Below are 20,942 nucleotides of genomic sequence, written 5' to 3' on the forward strand. Positions count from 1 at the left end.
CCTTTATTGCCCCGCATGCTGGGACTTGTGGTTCTCCAAGTCCCGGCATGTGGTGCAGGCTTGCTGGGACTCATAGTTCCACAGCAGTATACAATAGTTCGTCTTTTTTTTTTACACCAATAATCAGCTCGATGCCCACCGCCCAGGGGCATCGAGGACAGCCCTGGGCTTCAGCATGGGAAGGTAAGTTCTGGAGGGGGGGGGGGGACCCTTCTTTGGGGGGGTCCCCACTTCCCCAGGACCCCTGCCCATGCTGACCGGTCAGGGGGTTAATGCTTTGGCTGGGGGGACTTGTATAAAAAGTCTCCCCCCGGCTGTGGCATTACCCTGCTGGCTGGTTGGGCCCGGTGCTGGTTCTTGAAATACGGGGGAGCCCTACTCATTTTGTCCCCCGTATTTTGGGAACCAAGATCGGCCCTTGAGCCTGGTGCTGGTTTGATCAAATCCAGGGAACCCCAACCAGGGCTTAAAGTGGTCCTGGAGAAGTGGTGGAACTCCGTTCCCCTAACACCGACCCCCATTAGGTGGAGCCTAGACCAGTGCCAGGGAATTTGTGCCCTACCGCACAGTAGCACAATTGTATACACATTACACCGCATGTAGTGTCTCTTCACTTTACATTAAATACGCTGTACCAGAAGAATAAGCCACTGGGACAGGATTTTCTGTTGGAATTACTGTTCAGGACTGTGGTAGAGGTGGAACTCAGTTCCCCCTACCATTAGAGGTGGTGGAACTCAGTTCCACCCCGTTCCCCCTCACTTTAACCCCTGACCCCAACTTGTTTGTTCCTGAGATTTTATGAAACCAGGACCGGCTCTTTGATCCCGGGACTGGTTTTGCTCAGGAGGGGGACCCCACGCCGTTTTTTTTTTTTCACTTTTTTTTTTTCACTTTTTTTTACACCAAAATTACACATTTCAGAAAATGTGCCGATTTTCATGAATGAAAATCGCACATTTTCATGACTAAAAATCGCACTATATCGCACTTTATCGCGATATTTTGCCACGAATTCACTTCTCATTAAATATGCGAAAATCGGCCCAATAATGCGATTTTAAAAAGAGCGATTTTGTGCGATTTTAAAACATACCTAAAAATCGGCGCCCCTATTAAATTTCGCCCAATGTATCAGCCAATTGGCTCTTAACTGGCACGATACAAACTGTGATTTAAAAAACACAGGAACTGATTGGTTGGTAGTTTCTCTCTCCACTTACTCACTCTCCAAGGCTATGGGGGCCAATCGTTTTTTTTTTTTTTTCCCTGTGGGGGCCAATATATTTTGCCCTGTGGGGATCTCATGGTGTGCTGTGGCAATTTTAAAATCTTATTTAATGTGCCGCAAGGTAAAAAGGTTGAAAATCACTGGCTTAGAACATCTGCCTCTAAGTAATACACCTATACTGCGGCAAACTGTGGTCTTATGTCACTGAATGAACGGAAAAGATATTATAGCAATGATCAATTTTAGATGCTCGTGGTCTCTTTTTCAAAAATAATATTCAGGCTGACACTTTGCTTATTACCTCTAAGACCAGTTATTTTAGTCTTAACAAACAACTGCTCATGTTTCAGTTATTCCAGCTTATCTAGCCTCTGCAGCCTGCCCTGGCATCCTAAGTTCTAATTCTCCACTGACTCATCGGACCCAGGAATAGCTGTGTAACATATTATATATTACTGTAAGTAAAATGTGACATGGTCCAAATTTAGTGCCACAGCCTTATTACGTACAATGACTTTTTTGTCTGATATATATCATAATAAGATTTATTTATATGATAAGATTTTATTGTATAAATTAGTTAAATAAGTTATGTAAGGAACTGATGCTAAAGGGAGTCAGTTAAACTAACGTTGATGTATTGGTAACTATGACAACACCAATGTCTTTTGGAACTAAGGGGTAGATGTATTATAGCAGTCACAGTAGAGGAGTCAACAGTCCAGGCACTAGTCTCCAGGATCAGCCTCAATCCTCAGGCCTGACATCCATAATCGCACATGTAGTAGTGTATGATTTGCTGTAAAAATCGCACGTTTTGCCATGACCAAAAGTTGCACTTCAAAATTCGCATCCAGATGTTTTCTCATTGATTACATGAAAATCACAAATCACAAATGTAATAGGGTGCGGTTTTCAAATCGCACCCTAAACATTACCAAAAAATCTCAAGAAAAATAGACCTGCTTCTAGCACGCAAGTTTGACAGAAGCATGCACAGTGAGACCTGTGCATGGTTCTGTGCAAAAAATTGTGTTCAAGTAAAAATTAAAAATAAATAAATAATGGCATGGGGTCCTCCCCCCACAAACAAAACCAGCCCCAGGCTATTTGAGCAAGTCCTGGTTTCCCAAATATTGGGAAAAGAATGGTCGGGTCCCCCCATATTTAGGAAGTCAGCTCAGGGTTCTTTTTCTCCGTAAACGTGCCCAATTTACGAGTCGTATTTTCCAGAGAATACGGCCGATGCTGGTCGTATAGATTTGTATCCGACATCGGCCATATTTGTTAATAAGATTCCCCCAGTGCCTCTGTCTCTTCTCCCCCCTCCCCCACTTCCCTGGTTAGACTTCTTGCAGGACTTATCAGTTGTCCCTCCTTAGATTTTCTTCCTCTTGCTATTTCTTTTAGTTGTATAATTCCACTCATCTGTTTCGAGCTCCTCCCCACTGCTTGGATGGTTGGCTGTCTTATGGATACGGGTTTGCTCCTTTGTGGAGCTGGTGGTATGTCTGCACTCTAAGAGAATTTAGATGTATATGATCCGCAGATCAAATCCCCACATTGGATCGGTTCGCGGGGGTGCAGTTCCCAAACAGTGATAGTTAGGCAATAAACAGGAAGAAAAAAGGACTGTTGTTTAGGGAACGCACTTGGACAAAAAAATTTATCACATAAAATTTAACTTTTAATGAGTTATATTGTTAAAAGGTCCCATTATATAACATGGTGGGAAGCCGCAGTGAATTTAAAGAGGTTAAAATCATACGCACAAACATATACACACAGATGGTGTTTAGGTGATAAAGAATTGAGGAAAAAGTGATCCTAAAAAGATCTTGACTGGAGAATGTCAGTTTTATTTATTAAGCAGATTTTCAATGTGTGGAGAGGATGTTGTTATTTTATAAATACCTCTGACAATAAAAATTCTTGTGTTTGGTACCCAAAATGTGTTTTTACTATTAGGTCACTGATACTTTGGTTGACTCTCAGCTAATCCGCTAAAGAGTCATGGGCACTTTAAATGCATGAGGCCCAGGGGTAGATGTATATTGGTCCCCTATGCTATGTTCAAAAAATATTCCCAGACAGACACAGTCACCTATAATTGGTACCGTGGTTGTCAGGTAGGTATTTAACAGATATGATGCAGACAGTTCCGGCTGTATACCTAATTAGATATTAGGTCAGCTGGGATACTGTCTGTTATTTACAAAAAGAGAGCATAACATTAAGTTGCTTCCTGATCAGTATTTTGTATTCAGGAAAAAGGATTGCTGATTGCTATGTTCAAATATTGATAATTGGATACAGTCACCTAAATTGGGGACTGGGTGGTCTTAACAATTCTGGCAATAGTTGCCTCTATTGCTGCCACCTATCAATTATTATATGAGCAGATCTGGGAAAAACCTTGCTTAGTACAAGTTTGAATACTTTTGCAGGCAAGGGTGCCCTCTGCTGCTCATATCAGGAACATAGCATGAGAATCCTTAGTAATCAGTGTAACACATAGGGAAATTCTAAATAACTAAACACATTTGAAAGATATTTCTGCTAACTGACATTTCAGTCTAGATCTAACCAACACATGTTTCACTGCTCTACGCAGCTTTCTCAAGGCCTCTAGACAATAAATAAATTATTTTCTCCACACATTGAAAATCTGCTTAATAAATAAAACTGACATTCTCCAGTCAAGATCTTTTTAGGATCACTTTTTCCTCAATTCTTTATCACCTAAACACCATCTGTGTGTATATGTTTGTGCGTATGATTTTAACCTCTTTAAATTCACTGCGGCTTCCCACCATGTTATATAATGGGACCTTTTAACAATATAACTCATTAAAAGTTATATTTTATGTGATAAATTTTTTTGTCCAAGTGCGTTCCCTAAACAACAGTCCTTTTTTCTTCCTGTTTATGGTTGGCTGTCTCCCAGCTCCTCCTCACTGCTCGTTTGGCTGTCTCCTGGCTCCTCCTCACTGCTCTGCTTAGAGCATTTTAATTGTTGCTCTGATTAGGCACTCATTGCTTTATACTGTATGTGCCCAAATAGACTGGGTTTAACATTGAATTAATTCCTTCTATACGCCTGGTTAGGGCTCCAAAACTCTGCACACATTTCTTCTCACACCTCTGGAAGCTACGAGAAGAAATGTCATCCCTGCAGCTAACTGGTGTTTAAAGAGAGCAACAATAAAATAGCTCCACTTGGTACATCCTAGTGTTAGACCTTGGGAAAACAATTAAATCACCCCCTATGTGTTGAGTTATTTTGACCCAACCATGTAAGCCTCTACATCAGGGGTCCTCAAACTACAGCCCGCGGGCCACATGCGGCCCGCTGAGGACATTTGTATGACCTGCCGGTTGTTTATGCCGCCGCTGCCTGTCTGTCATTTTTTTTGAGGACGGTCATTGGTGGAAGAGGGAGAGGGGGCGGCGGCCACCGGCGATTGGCTGGCCGGCTGAATCGCTGGATCATGAAAATTGTTGTGAGAGGAACCGAACAGTGCAGCCGGACTACAACTCTCATCTCCCAGGATTCAGAGGAAGCCAGGGCATTTGGGAGGCCCGCCTGAACGGTGACTTGCGGGCAGTGAAGGTCGGAAGCGGGAGTGCGAAGAGTGGGAGAGAGAGTGCAGGAGGCATCACAGCGCAGAGGCAGCTAGGAGGAGGTTGGGAGCATTATTACCCCCTGAAGAGGTGAGTCCCATGGTCACTACTTGGGCTACACTGGTGAGCACTAATTAGGCAGCGCTTGACTGGCTCACCCTCCCTCCCTCCCTCCCTCCCTAAAAAAACATTGATTGCATTCCCAAACAAAACCTGTGTGGATTCACAGGAAAAATTGCAAAATGAGTTCCAATTTAGATTTAAAGAGCTTCATCTCCATGAACAGGACATACAGCTTTTCCGTAACCCATTTTCTATTGACATTGAACATGTGGATACAATTTACCAAATGGAACTGGCTGAACTGCAGAATTGTGACTCTCTGCAAGACGCATTCAAGTCAAGCAGCCTTCATCATTTCTATGCATCTCTCCCCTCTGAGACATATCCGAATCTCAGGAACCATGCACTCAAAATGGCAGCCATCTTTGGAAGCACTTATGTCTGTGAACAGACTTTCTAGAATGAAACATTTGAAATCTCCAACCAGATCAAGACTAACGGATGCACACTTGCATCACTTGTTACGACTAGCAGTGACAAATATGGAACCAGACATTGACCATCTCATTAGCCAAAAGCAGACTCATAGTCCCCATTGAAATACTGCTAAGTTTGTTGATTTAACTTTACTTCATTTTAAATATTGTATTTGTTCTCGTTTTGTTTCTTCACTTCAATATAAGATATATGCAGTGTGCATAGGAATTTGTTCATAGTTTTGTTTTTACTATAGTCCGGCCCTCCAACGGTCTGAGGGACAGTGAACTGGCCCCCAGTTTAAAAAGTTTGAGGACCCCTGAATGTCAGACCATACAGTGTATTCCTAGCGACTCACAGTTGGCACTACCTCTAATTATACCATGAGTTCACTAAAAGGCAACTCTGTCAGTTCACCTGATATTTGCCATAGTTCTGTTTCAGCTAATTGCTCCTTAATGCTTTTTTTCAGGTACAAATAGTAATTGTGAAGTGGAGGTAACTTTCACCAATTAAATAGGTCCGATGGAGGTTAGGAGATTGCAACAAAAACTTTTGGAACTCAACCAGCAAATTACTATATACAGTAGCAGTGAGATGAAATGGGGGAGGTGATGCCTCTGACAAACCTTTAGAATAATGTGTGGAATATTTACCAAAAAGAAAATCTAATATAGAGTACATTGTGTGAGTCAAAGAATATACACTCAATGGTAAATTTAATAGGATGGGAGTCAGAGGCGTAGCCCGGGCTCTCTGGTCAGACCCCCCCTTACCCCTTCGCATGCCGCCGCCACCGCATTCAGTCCGGCACCGCAGATAGCCTCCGGGCTCCGTCTCCTGCAGTAATGAAAAATGTCACGACAAAATGGCTGCCCCCTAATAGCAGACATTTTGTCGTGTCATTTTTCATTACTGCAGGAGACGGAGCCCGGAGGCTATCTGCGGTGCCGGACTGAATGCGGGGCCGGCGGCGGCGGCATGCGGAGGAGTAAGGTAATTTTTTGACGGGGGGGGGGGGGGGCGCCACAATATTAGTTACGCCTCTGATGGGAGTTCTATTGAAGATGGGATGTTTCCCATAGCAACCAATAAAATTCTATTTCTTAGTTATTTAGCATCTTCCAGAATATAACAGATATAATCTAATTGGTTGCTATGGGCAACATCCCATCTCCAATAGAACTCCCATCTTATGAAATGTATCCCTGAGTATGTAAAATAACCCACACATTTTGAGACATAGGGGGTATTCAATCCTGGATTACGGCTGTTAATCCCTCCCAGGATTTGCCCGACAGCAAATCAGGTGACGAGATTCAATGTCCCGGCTGCCGATCGACAAAAAGTGGGCGTGTCCGCGTAAAAGGGCGTTATCGGCAGAATGGGCACAGCTTCAGAAGTCAGGCCTCGTTCTGCCGTGATCCCTGTTTAATGCTGTTGGTAAAGACATAGGGACCCTCCCCTATTTCCCCTGGGAATAGTGGCGGAGCATTGAAAACCCCCCTTAGGGGGAAATTTACTAAGATGGGAGTTCTATTTCAGATGGGATGTTGCTATAGGCAACCAATCAGATATTATATATTATTTTCTAGAAGGTGCTAAACAAAATAAGAAGTAGATTCTGATTGGTTGCCCATAGGAACATCCCATGTGAAAAATAACTCCCTTCTTAGTAAAAATTATCCCTAAAGATTAGAAAAGTGTTGAGCACTTTGCAACCCACTTGTTGTGAAACCTTCTACCAGTCCAGCTGGCTAGCGTCTCACCCGGACTCCTTAACGCTATGAGTGCAAAGCAAATTTGTCAAAACAGGTGTGAAAATTGGCAAGCAAACATTTCTATTCATCATAATGACCTGTAATGTTCACCTTATGTAGGAAATATAATTTTGCAGCACAGCATTTTTTATTTGAATTTATATAACAAATGTGAATATTTAAACTTCTCTCACGGAGATGTTGGCACTCAGGTAATTAGTACACTCACCCCACCCCTACTTGGCAACCCAAAAAACAGGCGTATATACAGTTCCAATCAGCTCCGCATAGCCTGCAATTCCATTTTCACACTACCCCTCATAATGCCTTCAGTCTCAAATGAAGATGTAACCAAAATGTACGACTTCATATTCCCTGTACCCTGCATGCGGTTTGTTCTGGGACATGCACAGCACGCAAACAAGTGCATATGTAATTCTGCACCGGCCACTCTGTATACAGAAAAAAGGCCATTTTGACATTAATAATTCTATAATTACAATTGTTTAACCAAAATCTCATATTTTGTGAGGAAGAAATACACTTTTTTTATTTTTTTTAAAAATTCCACTTCTTAAATTGCATTATGGTGTCAAAGCATGTTAAATATTGGGTTGCTCACACAGCACACAAAATGGCTTGCACAGAACGTTATCAATAGACAAACAGTATGAGACAATTCTGACACCAAGTGGCAAAAAATGATAATCTCAGCTATATACATAAAATGTATATATATGGATATAAGCTAAGTGTTTCTATAAACTCTAGTTATGAAAGCCAACGGTTGAGCACATCCTATGTAAAAAAAATTGGAATGGATAGGCCATGGCCATGCCTCGCACATGGCCATGCCTCGCACTTCCAGAACATTAATGAGTGGATGTATGAAGCAGTGAAAAGAGTATTATTTTATATTATTTTAAAGAATATGGGCCAGATGCACTAAGCCTCAAAAATGATAAAATGAATAGTGATAAACAGCCAGCCAATCAGCTCCTGCCAGGTCATGTCACAGACTGTGTTTGAAAAATGTCAGGTAGGAGCTGATTGGTTGGATGTTTATCACTCTCCATTTTATCACTTTGAAGCTAAAGGTGGCCATACATCAGAAAGATATTGTACCCAATCATACAATCTCAATTGATTGTAAGATGGATTGTATGCAGATTGTGTGCACATCTTGTGTACACAATCATACAATCCATCATCAGATGGATTGTATGACTGATTGTATGATGGATTGTATGCAGATTGTGTGCACATCTTGTATACACAATCATGCAGCAGATGGATTGTATGACTGATTGTATGATGGATTGTGTGTCCAAAAACCACCAAGGACTGCCGGGGATTTCAAGGGAAATTGTACACAATCATGAGTGCAATCGATCTTAAGATCGATCTTTCTGATGTATGGCCAGCTTTAGTGCATCTGGCACTATATTAGATAAATGTTGCCTCAAAGATCATTGGTTGCTATGGACGACTTCTCCACTGGTCCGCTCATCCACTCATTTTTACTGCTAGATGTATAAATCCCTAAGATACTACCACCTCCGCTCACCTGATGGACATTGTGGTGGGGAGCAGAAAACATTTCCCAACATTCCCACGAATGGGGAGACATTTTTTTTCTTTCAAGGAAAGCAGCCCCCGGAAGTGGCACTGGCCCACCTACATCGGGACAGTTGGTAATTAGAACTTTCTGACTTCTAGTTAAGTAGTATCACAGCCAGGGTTCAAGGTCCTATTATGAGAAGTGGTGGAGGTGAGGCCAATGTCATGTAGACATGTAGAACCCATACACACAGAAACCATATAAGCCCCAATGTCTCCCTAATATATATAAAAGTACAAATATTACATAAGTGTGTAGAAAATAGGAATGCTATATGATTTATGGCCAATCATGTGGCCAGCTGGTGTCTGTCTGGTGATTATCATGTTGTCATGAAGATGGGCCTAATTTTATGTGGAGGCCTGGAGCTGCAGCTCCATCTGCCCCATTTTTAATCTGCCCCTGGTCACAGCAGTTACTCAGGAGCCAAAGATGAACCTCAAAGCTGCTGTAATGAATCAGACTGAAACGCTGAGCAAACAAGGGAGAGGTATGAAGACTTGGAAGATGACTTCATTTTTGTACATGGTAAAAAAAAAAGTAATTCATTTATAACATACAAAACATACAACCATCATAGGTGTGCGCACACCCTAATGCTGTGCACACCCTTAAAAACACCTCCCTGCCACTAGGAATACCAGCAATACCTTTTAACAAAGACTGTATTCCATTAAAAGAAGCGCCCATCAATCAATTATGTGTGTTTTGCATTATTAATTGTACTAGACCCAGACCAGAACCCGTTTTGGGGGCTGCCCCGCATTTGCACACAGAGAGGCATCCCAGAGGGAGGGAACACCTCCCAATGGGACTGCCTTTAATGACTGGCAGGTCGGACTTCCAATAGGAAGTCACTGCCAGTTACATTGGAGCCAGAGCTGCTTCACCTAGGCTGAGACGTTTTATATTGTAGCGAATGTTAGGCACACCCAATGGATGATGTTAGACACACCCAATGGGCGGTGTTAGGCACACCCAATGGATGATGTTAGACACACCCCTTTGACAGTGCACCCCTAATAAAATGTCTCATTCGGCATTGTACAGTATCAGCAAAGTGTACAACTGCATAACATACACATAGAGGTCTCACATCATTGAGCGTCAGGACACACTGGGAGGAAAGGGAATCACTGTGTACCTGATGGAAGCTTTCTCGCTGTACTCGATCTGCAGTTAAGGCAGGAAGGTTCTTCATTATGTATAGTAATAGCGCATTGCACACAGCCTGCTCCTCCTGCACGTTGCCACTGAATGGGACCCTTTATTTTGAAAGAAAGAAAATGATGTGTGATTACTACTTTGTCCTTTTGTTACTTATACTCTAGTGATGGTAACTGGTTGTTTATTTGTACAGTGTAAAATGGATGAGACACAAGGCAAAAATCCTTTTCCATGGAGCTTGAACGGTCTTGTTTCACTTAGATCTAGATAACAGTGTTTATGGGAGAGCAGACATCTGCACAAACCACTGGGAAGAGTTTGGTAGAGTGTAGGTTTATTTACTCGCTATATACACATTAGGTGCACTCAGGGGGGCTGCCAACAGTACTAGGGGGTGTGGCCAAGCAGGGAGGGCCACGGTCTTGTCCCATTATAAATAACAGAACCATTTGTAAAAGTTGTATGCCGCTGTGCCCCTGAATGGAACATAGCTGACCTTCTTTGGTGGGCCTTGGCTTGTAGACAGGCCTAGCCCCCTATACCCTGTATAGCCCATGCCCTCTCTGAGCACACAAACTGGTGTGGCTGGTTTTGCTGACATTTGTGGGAAAGCAATAAAAAAAAAGGGTGGAGAGGGCATGTTTTTAGGGTGACTCCTTGCTGTACTGGGGGGGGGGGGGGGGACCAGGTCATTAATTTGCGGCACTTCTGCACAGTTTAATTACTAGACAGACTTTGCCCAATAAAAACAATTTGACTAAACATAGACATTGCAGCATATGCACAAGCCAGCCCCTATGTTCCCTCGCTCAGTGCATAGTGCAAGCCACAAATGAGGCTAAACCAAGACATATTATTTTAGAAGAATAATCTTCTTTTCCTTAATGAAATCGCTTGTTCTGGTTTGGCACAGTACTACCCTATGTTGCCTCTGCAATCCTAGGTGTATATTCAGTTTGCAGTGGTGGAGCCTGGGCTTGCACTTCTATGCCTGGCAAGGTGCTTCGGTCAAAACCAAGGGATTTAGTACTGCACATTACGGGGCCGCATACTGGCCTAATCTCCCGGAATGGCCGGAAGGGTCCCAAACATCTACTGGCACTCATGGTCCCTTTGAAGAGCAGTCAAGTTGCCCTCTCGTCCTTATGCCACCCACCCAACCACACCCCCTTTACCCCCATCTGCTCACAACCTCCCCAAACAGTTGTCCAAAAGTGCGCTGTCTGGGGTGGGTGAATTATTGTGGCCCCATCCCCTACCTCACAATGGGCCAGATGTACTAAGCCTTGAAAAGTGATAAAGTGGAGAGTGATAAACAACCAATCAACTCTTATCATTTTTTAAACACAGCTATAATATGGCAGTTAGGAGCTGATATGCTGGCACTTTATCACTCTCCACTTTTCAAGTCTTAGTGCGTCTGGCCCAATGCCGGTAATATCAGCATTGCATAGCGGAGGTGGGGCCACAGTGATGAGACCGTGCTGTCATGCACCAGGGGGCATGGCATGGCACAGGTGGCATGGTGCAGCAAAGGGGGCGTTGCAGAGAAAATATGGTGATCTGTTAAGGCAGTAAGTGGGGCATGACCGCAAGATCACATCATCGTAGCCATGCCATTGCTGCATTATGATAAAATTACCAGCGGAATGCAACGGATATAGATGCTGCTGCAGGGGCTGTGGGGGCCTTTGCTACTGGCCAAGAGACTTGCCAATTTTTCAGAGACCTTCCCGGTTGTTCCAGGAGAGTAGGCTAGTATGGCCAAGCAAAATGTTGGCAAGTAAGATGTAGAGCTGGCTGCAATGTGTGCTGTTTCCCATGCAAATTGGAGTTTTTTTCAACTGTGCATGTGTGCTAGAAATTTATGTTCATGTCTGAGTACTGTATGGCACTGGAGGAATCTCTTGGTGCTTTACAAATAAATAATACTAAGAATATCTAGTGTTGTCTCTTAGTTAGTATATTAAGAACGGGTTGGGATCATTTGGTCTATTGCATTATGGTAGAAAGTCATTAGGTCGAATCCATTAGGTCGACATGCTAAAAGGTCGACATGACTCTAGGTCGACATGATTCTAGGTCGAAAGGTCATTAGTTCGACAGGTCATTAGTTCGACAAGGTCATTAGTTCGACATTGTCTATGTCGACATTCACAAGGTCGACATGGGGTTTTTCACTGTTTTTTTACCTGAATGTCAACACAGTCGACATGGACACAGTTTAAAGTGCACTGCATCCCCTCGCATCGCTCGCTGCGCTCGCGATGCGTCGGGCACGGTGCCTCACTACGCTCGGCACACTATTTTATTCTCCCACCACGCCCTAGTGGATGGTAGGGCATGAAATACCGCCTGTCGGCACATGTTGGCTCAAAAAACAGTGAAAAACTCCATGTCGACCTTGTGAATGTCGACATAGACAATGTCGAACTAATGACCCTGTCGAACTAATGACCTTTCGAACTAGAATCATGTCGACCTTTTCCCATGTCGACCTAGAGTCGTGTCGACCTTTTAGCATGTCGACCTAATGGATTCGACCTAATGACTGTCGACCATAATGCAGTAGACCAAATGACCGCATCCCATTAAGAACACAGATACCTGAAGAAGCTCGGTCCAAGGACAATAGAGAGATTTTCCAGGGTCATGTTGTTTATGTCACTGTGGGAAGCCACCTGGATTAAGAAGGTGCATAGATAGTGCAGCACAATGAAATGGGCACTGCTCAGATCGTCCATTAGATGCCTCAGCTGCTCCGTGCATTTATTCATATGTGATCTATACTCTGTGAAAGCAAAATCCACATTTATCAGCTTACATATCCTTACTGTACATTATATGAACATATATAATATATTATCCTCGGGGTGGGGTACGGTCATTTGGCCTACTGAATGTTGGTCGACAAGCATTAGGTAGACACCACTAGGTCAACTAGGTCGACATGGGTCAAGGTCGACATGGGTCTAGGTCGACATGGGTCTAGGTCGACATGGGTCTAGGTCGACGGGTAATTAGGTCGACACAAGCATTAGGTCAACAGTGTCTTGATCGACAGTAAAAAGGTCGACATGGGTTTTTACTGTTTTTTGAGCCGACATGTGTCGACAGGCAGTATTTCATGCCCTACCATCCACTAGGGAGTGGTGGGAGAATAAAATAGTGTGCCGAGCGCAGTGAGGCACCGTGACCAAAGCATGGCGAGCGAAGAGAGCGGTGCACTTGAAACTGTGTCCATGTCGACTGTGTCAAAATTCAGGGGAAAAAACAGTGAAAAAAACCATGTCGGCCTTTTGACTGTCGACCTAATGTGTGTGTCGACCTAACAACCTGCCCGCCTAAAGCCATGTCGACCTTGACCCATGTCGACCTTTCCTTATGTCAACCTAGTGGTGTCGACCTAATGCTTGTCAACCAACTTACTGTAGACAAAACTATCCCAACCCATCTGGGTAATACAAGATCTGCAGCTGCCTTCCGGAGGAAAGGACATTCTGATGCAAGATGGTGCCCATATATTGACAAAGAATGTAAGGTTCTAGAATACTAGTAAAGAAGCTAAGAACAATATTTCTCTGGATACTCTAGCACTGGCTGCTGTAGTTTTAAGACTGAAAAAGCTAAATTCAGGTGTCTGTGGGTAAATTAAGGAGTCTGAAATGGGGAAAAATAAGTTTTACTTGGGAAAACTGATACATGTCAATTAGACCCATCTAAGGAACAAAAATCTTTTAATACAATGTAGCTCTGGAGGGTAGTAATGAAGGTATTAATCGTTTGTTGAGTTAATTTATAGTTTGTGAGTTTTATTCTGTTCTAAATGTTAATTTTTCATATTGGCTGAGTGACATGATTTGGTTCACTATTTGTAGTGTAATACCCCTTTCAGACATACCACCCGGTACAATTCCAGGTTTTTAAAAATCTCGGGTCAATTGCTGGTGCGCAGGACCTGGGATTTTAGTCAACTAAAATACCGGGAAGAGCCATTCAGACATACGCTAGTCCCGGGATTATGCGCGTGCTTGTGAAAAATTCCGGTATTTTTGCATATGTCTGAAAGGGGTATTATACTCCTTTCAGACATGCGATCCAGCAATTACCCGGCATTTTGAGTGCCGGTCATTTTGCCCGGTGCAGTCTGACCACCTTTCACACATAGCAGCGAATTACCGGGTTAAAAGCTGTCAACCCAGTAATTTGCTGAATTACATGGGTAATTTGTGTAGTGCGAAAGGATCAACCCAGGTTACAAATCCCGGGTCGATGACCCTGGTAAAAAGCAGGGTAATACCCCATTCTCACTGCCGCAAAAACCCGGGTCGCGTATCTGTGTGAAAGGATCTTTGTTAAATTCCCGGGTGTTATGCCCCAGGAATTAGACACAGGATTTTTGAAGGGCTTTTGGTACTTGTTTCCTAGAACGGCGCCCATGATATTGATCTTAGGCATCGCAAGAAAAAAAATCGCGTCGGTCGCATCGCATGCGGCCAAAAAAATCGCATGCGATGCGACCGACGCGATTACCGCGATTTTACATAGGGAACAATGTTAAATGGCCCAATTGACCCGATTTCACATAGGGAACAATGTTAAATGGCCCACAGACCCCAAATAGCCACCCTGAAGTGTGAAATGGCCCCCCCAATTGTTAACGCCACCCCACGATCAACGTCAACCCGAAGCGTGGTGAGCGCAGCGAGCCCGCAAGGGGCGGCGGTACGCGTCCTCCGACCTTTTCATACCCCCACTATCCACGTCGGCGTGGAGTTGAGAATAGAAAGTGTGGCGAGCGCAGCGAGCCACCGAGCCCGAAGTGTGGCGAGCCCCGCGAGGGGACGCGGATACCTTCCCAGCTATACGTGTCCCCTCGCGGGCTTCACAGGTATCCGCGTCCCCTTGCGGGGCTCGCTGCGCTCGCCACGCTTCGGGCTCTTTCTATTCTCAACTCCACGCCGACGTGGATAGTGGGGGGATGAAAAGGTCGGAGGACGCGTACCGCCTCCCCTCGCGGGCTCACTGCGTTTGCCACGCTTCGGGTTGACGTTGATCGTGGGGTGGCGTTAACAATTGGGGGGGCCATTTCACACTTCAGGGTGGCTATTTGGGATCTGTGGGACATTTAACATTGTTCCCTATGTGAAATCGGGTCAATTGGGTCATTTAACATTGTTCCCTATGTAAAATCGGTAATCGCGTCGGTCGCATCGCATGCAATTTTTTGGCCGCATGCGATGCGACCGACGCGATTTACATTTTACCATGCATTTCTATGTAAAATCGCGGACATCGCATCGGTCGCATCGCATGCCATTATAATGGCATGCGATGTGCATGCGATGCCCGCGATGGGCGCCGTTCTAGGAAACAAGTACCGGGTTTTTCCTGGGTAATACACGGGTGTACGGCAGTGTGAACAGCACAGACCCATGTTTTTCACACATGATGCCAAAAAACAAGCTGATTGGGGGATGTAATCATGTGATATGTGACGTCCATTATAAGCTGTTCGGCTGGTCTGTTCAGATATAATGTTAGCCATTATTTAAAAGTGATACAGTTTTATATTATTTTTCATATATTTAGAGATACAAATTGTTTATCTATGTACAAGTACGTATATAGTGAAAATCACTTTAATGTACATATGAATAAAATATGTACATAAAAACATAAATGTCTTGTCCTTATTATTAATATTTTATGAAATGTTGTAATAGCCATGATAAAATCTATGCAGTGTGCTGGTGAATAAAGGCCTATTTAAAATGACATCATCTTTAGCCAGACAATAAAAGCTGTTTTTTAAACAGCCAATCACAGGAATTTGTACAAATTTCCCAACACCCAATCAAAGCTGCTATTACATTCCACACTTTTGTTGGAAGGCAGACCATGGAAAGCAGTGTGAAAGGGGCAGACACGGGAAATTCCTGGGTCTGAGGTGCAGTATGAAGGGGGTCTGTTGAGCTGAGAAGCTCTGTGCCCACCAAAAATCCAGCAAGAAAAACCCGGGATTTTGTAAGGGCGGCTATGAGAACGCAGCATTAGTGACCTGTGATTTAAGACCAGGGATGACCCTTTCACACTACACAAATTACCGGGTTGAACTGCGTCACCTGGTAATTTGCTGTTATATCTGGAAGGGATATAAGTTAGTTAGCAACTAAACATAAAATAGACCCTGCCTTACACCACTGCTTACCTCCACCGCCAGGTCTGTGGCCGGGTCCCACAAATCTACTTGTCTGCAATCTCGGCATTCCTCCTGGCTGGCTCCTGCTAATGAAAATGACCCTCACAAAATGTCCGCCCCCTAACAGCAGACCATTTTTGAGGATGCTAGAGGAGGCCACCGCCTCCTCTAGCATCCTCATAAAGTGTCTGCTGTAAGGGGGCGGACATTTTGTGTGGGCTATTTTTCATTAACAGGAGCCTGCCAGGATGAGAGCCGGGACCGCAGACAAGTAGTTTTGCGGGTCCCGACGGCGGCTGCGAGCAGAGGGTTGGTCCCGGGCCCCGTCAGCAGTGCAGCGCATCCATAGCCCCGCAGATCCCGTCACCCTCACTTACTCAGTGCTTTCTAACAACTGCTGGGTCTGTGAGGCTATTGTTACACCACTGTATTAACAGATGAACAAGGGACATAAAAGACAACGTGCTTCACTTTAGTTCAGATATATGTGGCTATGAAATATTCACTAGACGGACGATTTATCAAAGAATTTTAGTAGGACTACTACATTATTTAAGTATATGGGTTACTCATTTTCAATTTACTGCAGCAGGATATTAAAGGTATCAATCAATCATTTTATATTTGAACGCAGTTGAGCATAGCATTCTATGGGAACTACAGAAAGGTCCACTGTATAAATTGTAGACTATAGGCTTCAGCAGTGCTTACCACACTGTGGGCAAATGTATTAAGCCTGGTGAAGTAATAAAGTGGCCAGTGAAAATGCACCAGCCAATCAGCTCCTAACTGTTAAGTTACTGGCTGGGTTTGATAAATGACAGTCAGGAGCTGATTGGCTGGTGCGCAATCACTGGACACTTTGGCACTTCACCGGGCTTAATAAATCTGCCCCTAGAGTGCCGCAGGGCACATGAAAGAGATCCTGAGGTTGGTGGACCAGGTCCAAATTAAATTATTTATGGTCCATGTAATAAAAATCATAACATATGTGGACAAACCGAAGTACAACGCTGACCTCCATCACATAACTGTAACAAAGGATCATGAAATACTATATAAGAACAATTTACTATTTTTTCCTGAATATCTTAATAAGATACTTCTGGACTAGGGGTGAGATCAAAGCAATGCTGATATTCTAGCACAGGGGTGGCCAAACCTGTCCTCAAGATCTACCAACGGTGCATGTTTTCCAGGCAACTTGTGGCTCTGTAGTAGGAATGATGCAGCAGGTTTGAAAATATGACAGTTAGTAATGACATCAGCTGTGCACCAGCTAGGTGACCTGGAAAACGTGGACCGTTGGTAGATCTCGAGGACCGGTTTGGCCACCCCAGTTCTAGCAGATAGGGATTTTTGCATCACTCTACAGCAGCCTATACTTGCACATGCTAAGGCAGCCTAGGTGCAAGTGTGTGCCAGGTTAAAATAAGGATAAGCGGGAGTGGGGGCACCACTTCCAATGAGGGGGTGGTACTTAGGATGCCTCCGTGGCCCATTAATTTCCACTATGCTGGATTGCAAACCCTAAAATTATGTTCACAATTTATTGCTTTAATCAAATTAATGGAAGACTTAGCAGCACCCCTGTAATTATACGGCAGACTTAGCAGCACCCCTTCAATGATATGGCACACAGGACAGCGCCTCTGGAATGATATGACAGACTATAATGTTCAGTGATGTCTTGAGACCCGCTAGCAATGCAGGCCATTGGCTATAAATCCAAAATTGACCATCAGGGGTCATTAACGATATTGAGTGTACATAATGGACAAGTTTTGAGAACCTATCAAAGGGCCCTTCTGAGCAGTATCTATTAAAATCTTGTCTAGTGTGTATGGGCCCCTGGATTGGCTGGATGTGGTGTATTGTTAATATCCCTGTGTAAGCAGTATATGTTCATTCCTGATTATTGTATTACCTTTGTAGACAGAGATGAAGGAAGGTTGTATAGTTTCTGGGATTACACCCTCTGGGAGCTCCTTTAGGAACAATTTAAGAAGACTGGCCACACTATCTATATCACCATCGTGGCTTAGATCCACCTTCTCCCCCTCATCATACTTTGCTTTCAAAGCTAATACTTTCTTCCGTGAGCCAGTGATTCTAAATAGGCCTTTGTGCTCCAGACCTGTAAGAAAGCAGTTGGTTTGGTTACTGAAATGCTGCCAGTAAGTCAGTAACGTAACATGCAGACTTGGTTTGCTACTGTATATTTCATGACCTTGATAAATAACTATTGTCATATATTTATAAATAACTGGCCCCTAACATGTTCTGTCTTATCTAAAGCAGGGGTGTCAAACTCAAATTCATCGGGGGCCGCATCAGCAGTTTGGTCACCCTCAAAGGGCCGGTTGTACCTGTAGGACTATGTGTCCACTCTTTATTATCATAATAGTGTCCTTCATACAAGTATGTCCCAAACAATACCACTGTAACTCAGCAGTAGCATTTCCCTCCTGCTAATGCTGTGAACTGCAGTGCATTAGGGCACACGCTGCCTGCACAGGGGGGCAGCACTCAGTCTTAGGGCATATGTCCTGCTTATTATCATGGGACACAGCAATTAATGATGGGCTGCAATGTGCCAGTGCACACACACACTCATAGGCAGAGAGTTTGACACTTACCCGCTCTGATGCGTCCACTCCAGTCTGAGCTGCTCCACCACCAAGGACACAGCTGCGCTCTCACACAGGCGCATTTCCCCCTCCCTCCTGTGAGTAGCGCTCCTCGCACTATCTATCCAGGAGTGGGGGGCAGCGTGCTCCCGGTCACTGTGCAGTGCACACTCAGCAGTAAGTGACCTGGAGCGCACAGCAGCAGCAGCACCATTCACCACGACGGACCTGCTCTTTCCTCTCTCTGGCTCCTATACAGCAGGTGGGAGCAGAGGAGGGGTTGACGACCGACGGCACTGCGCTAGAGGGTAGACGTTCTCTGGCTTGTAGGCTGCCGCGCATGCGCTGAAGAGGCGGCTTTCTTGTTTTAAAAAAAAATCGAGAATAAAAGGTGAAGGAGTACCTAGTGCAGTGTGTTTACAAAGACCTGGTGCAGTATGTCTAAGGGGCTCTACCTAGTGCAATGTGTCTAAGGAGCTCTACCTGGCGGAATGATTACAAGTGGCACTGTTTGGTATAATGTAAATAACAGACTCTACTGTGTGGTGTAATGTGAATTGGTACTATTATGTGCCCATGGCCCTTCCCCATGACTTTAAATTTTGGTGTCCTGTGCACAAAAGCACATTGGCGGCATCTCCCTCCCCTCTCCACATTATGGGGTGGTCTCATTAGAAAGGGTTGTGGCCACACAATAGAATCACTAATTCCATTTATGCTGCACAGTAGTACCCATTACGCTGGAAAGTAGTACACCTCATAAACACTATGCTACACAATGGTGTTACATATTCACATTGCATCAAACAGTAATGTCCCTTATTCACATAATGCCTTATACACTTATAATGTGTATAAGGTGCACAGTAGTGAACCTTATACACATTACGCCACACATTAGAATCCCTAATGCCACACAATACTGCTGCTTACACATTATACCACACATTATGTGACAGTTGTAGTGCTCCTTACACATTATGTACACAGTAGTAGTACCCCTTACACATTGGCCTTTTTTCAGATCTGACAGTACAAATTTGTTAGGAAAATGGGCAAAACCATGTGCACTGCAGGTGGGGCAGATGTAACATGTGCAGAGAGAGTTAGATTTGTGTGAGTTATTTTGTTTCTGTGCAGGGTAAATACTGGCTGCATAATTTTTACACTGCAAATTAGATTTCAGTTTCAACACACCCCACCCAAATTTAACTCTCTCTGCACATGTTACATCTGCCCCACCTGCAGTGCACATGGTTTTGCCCATTTAAATTTGTACTGCAATCAGATCTGAATAAAGGCCATTGTCACACAGTAGCAATGCCCTTTACGCAGTACACCCACACAGTATAAGTTTACCTGGCCATTAATAGCTACTCAAAAAAAAAAAAAAACGCCTCCCCCATGCCTCTCTCTAATGTAATAATTAACCCTCCCCCATCCCTTGTCAATCATAGATGTCTAGATGATGTGAATTCATAAACATTTTTTGGGGAACAATAACATATGCAGGGCAGGCTGCAGCAGTACAGCACTCACCCCCAATCTGTGACTCAGGGCAGGACTGGCTTATACACAGTCACACCAGTGCTGCAAACCTGCTGCATGCACCTGCACTTTCTGCATGTCCTGTATAAATGGATTCTCATATTCGGCCCATGAACATTCACCTCTCCCAACCCAAACTCCGTCCCTATACTTCACTATCATTTATAACTTTTTTTTAATAATTCAACCCCTCAAGGATGCTTTGATGATGATGTGAAGAATAAATTCAATGAATAACGGGGAACCTGCAGCAATTGTCTGCACAGCATGGAATACTGCATGGAATACTGTTAGAAAAGTTCCTCCCAAAATGGCCACCACCTCAGAGGAGACAGTTGTGAGGGATGCTAGAGGAGGCAACAGCCAATTTGGTAGGGATATTTACTAGAGGAGTCCCAGTGAAATGAGGCAGGCACACACACAGTGGACCCCAGTAGTACTGGAACCACTGACCCATGCACTGGAGGGGGGGTCGGATGGCAGAATCAAGATGCTGGTGGCCGTGGGAATCCTCCATGTAAGTGCGTGCAGCGTATCATATGTGATCCATATAGAATCAGGCCCTTAGAGGTAAATTTACAAGGATGGGTGTTCTATTGAAGATAGGATGTTACCCATA

The 20,942-nt window shown here is 44.1% G+C and overlaps 1 protein-coding gene across 4 annotated transcripts in view; it reads right to left on the reverse strand.

The window, feature by feature from the left end:
- LOC146009081 (protein FAM13A-like) overlaps window positions 1-20,942 on the reverse strand; it is a 57,303-nt gene that overhangs the window by 5,756 nt on the left and 30,605 nt on the right. For all 4 annotated transcript variants that reach the window (XM_083149119.1, XM_083149121.1, XM_083149120.1 and 1 more), the window contains 3 exons: window positions 18,073-18,282; window positions 12,551-12,734; window positions 9,921-10,041 (listed from right to left, as the gene is read on the reverse strand). In XM_083149119.1, the coding sequence (XP_083005245.1) occupies window positions 9,921-10,041; window positions 12,551-12,734; window positions 18,073-18,282 (515 nt within the window). The remainder of the gene's footprint in view (window positions 1-9,920; window positions 10,042-12,550; window positions 12,735-18,072; window positions 18,283-20,942) is intronic.

Source organism: Crinia signifera, chromosome 6 (assembly GCF_055691185.1).
Source record: "Crinia signifera chromosome 6, ASM5569118v1, whole genome shotgun sequence".
Taxonomy (NCBI): Eukaryota; Metazoa; Chordata; class Amphibia; order Anura; family Myobatrachidae; genus Crinia; species Crinia signifera.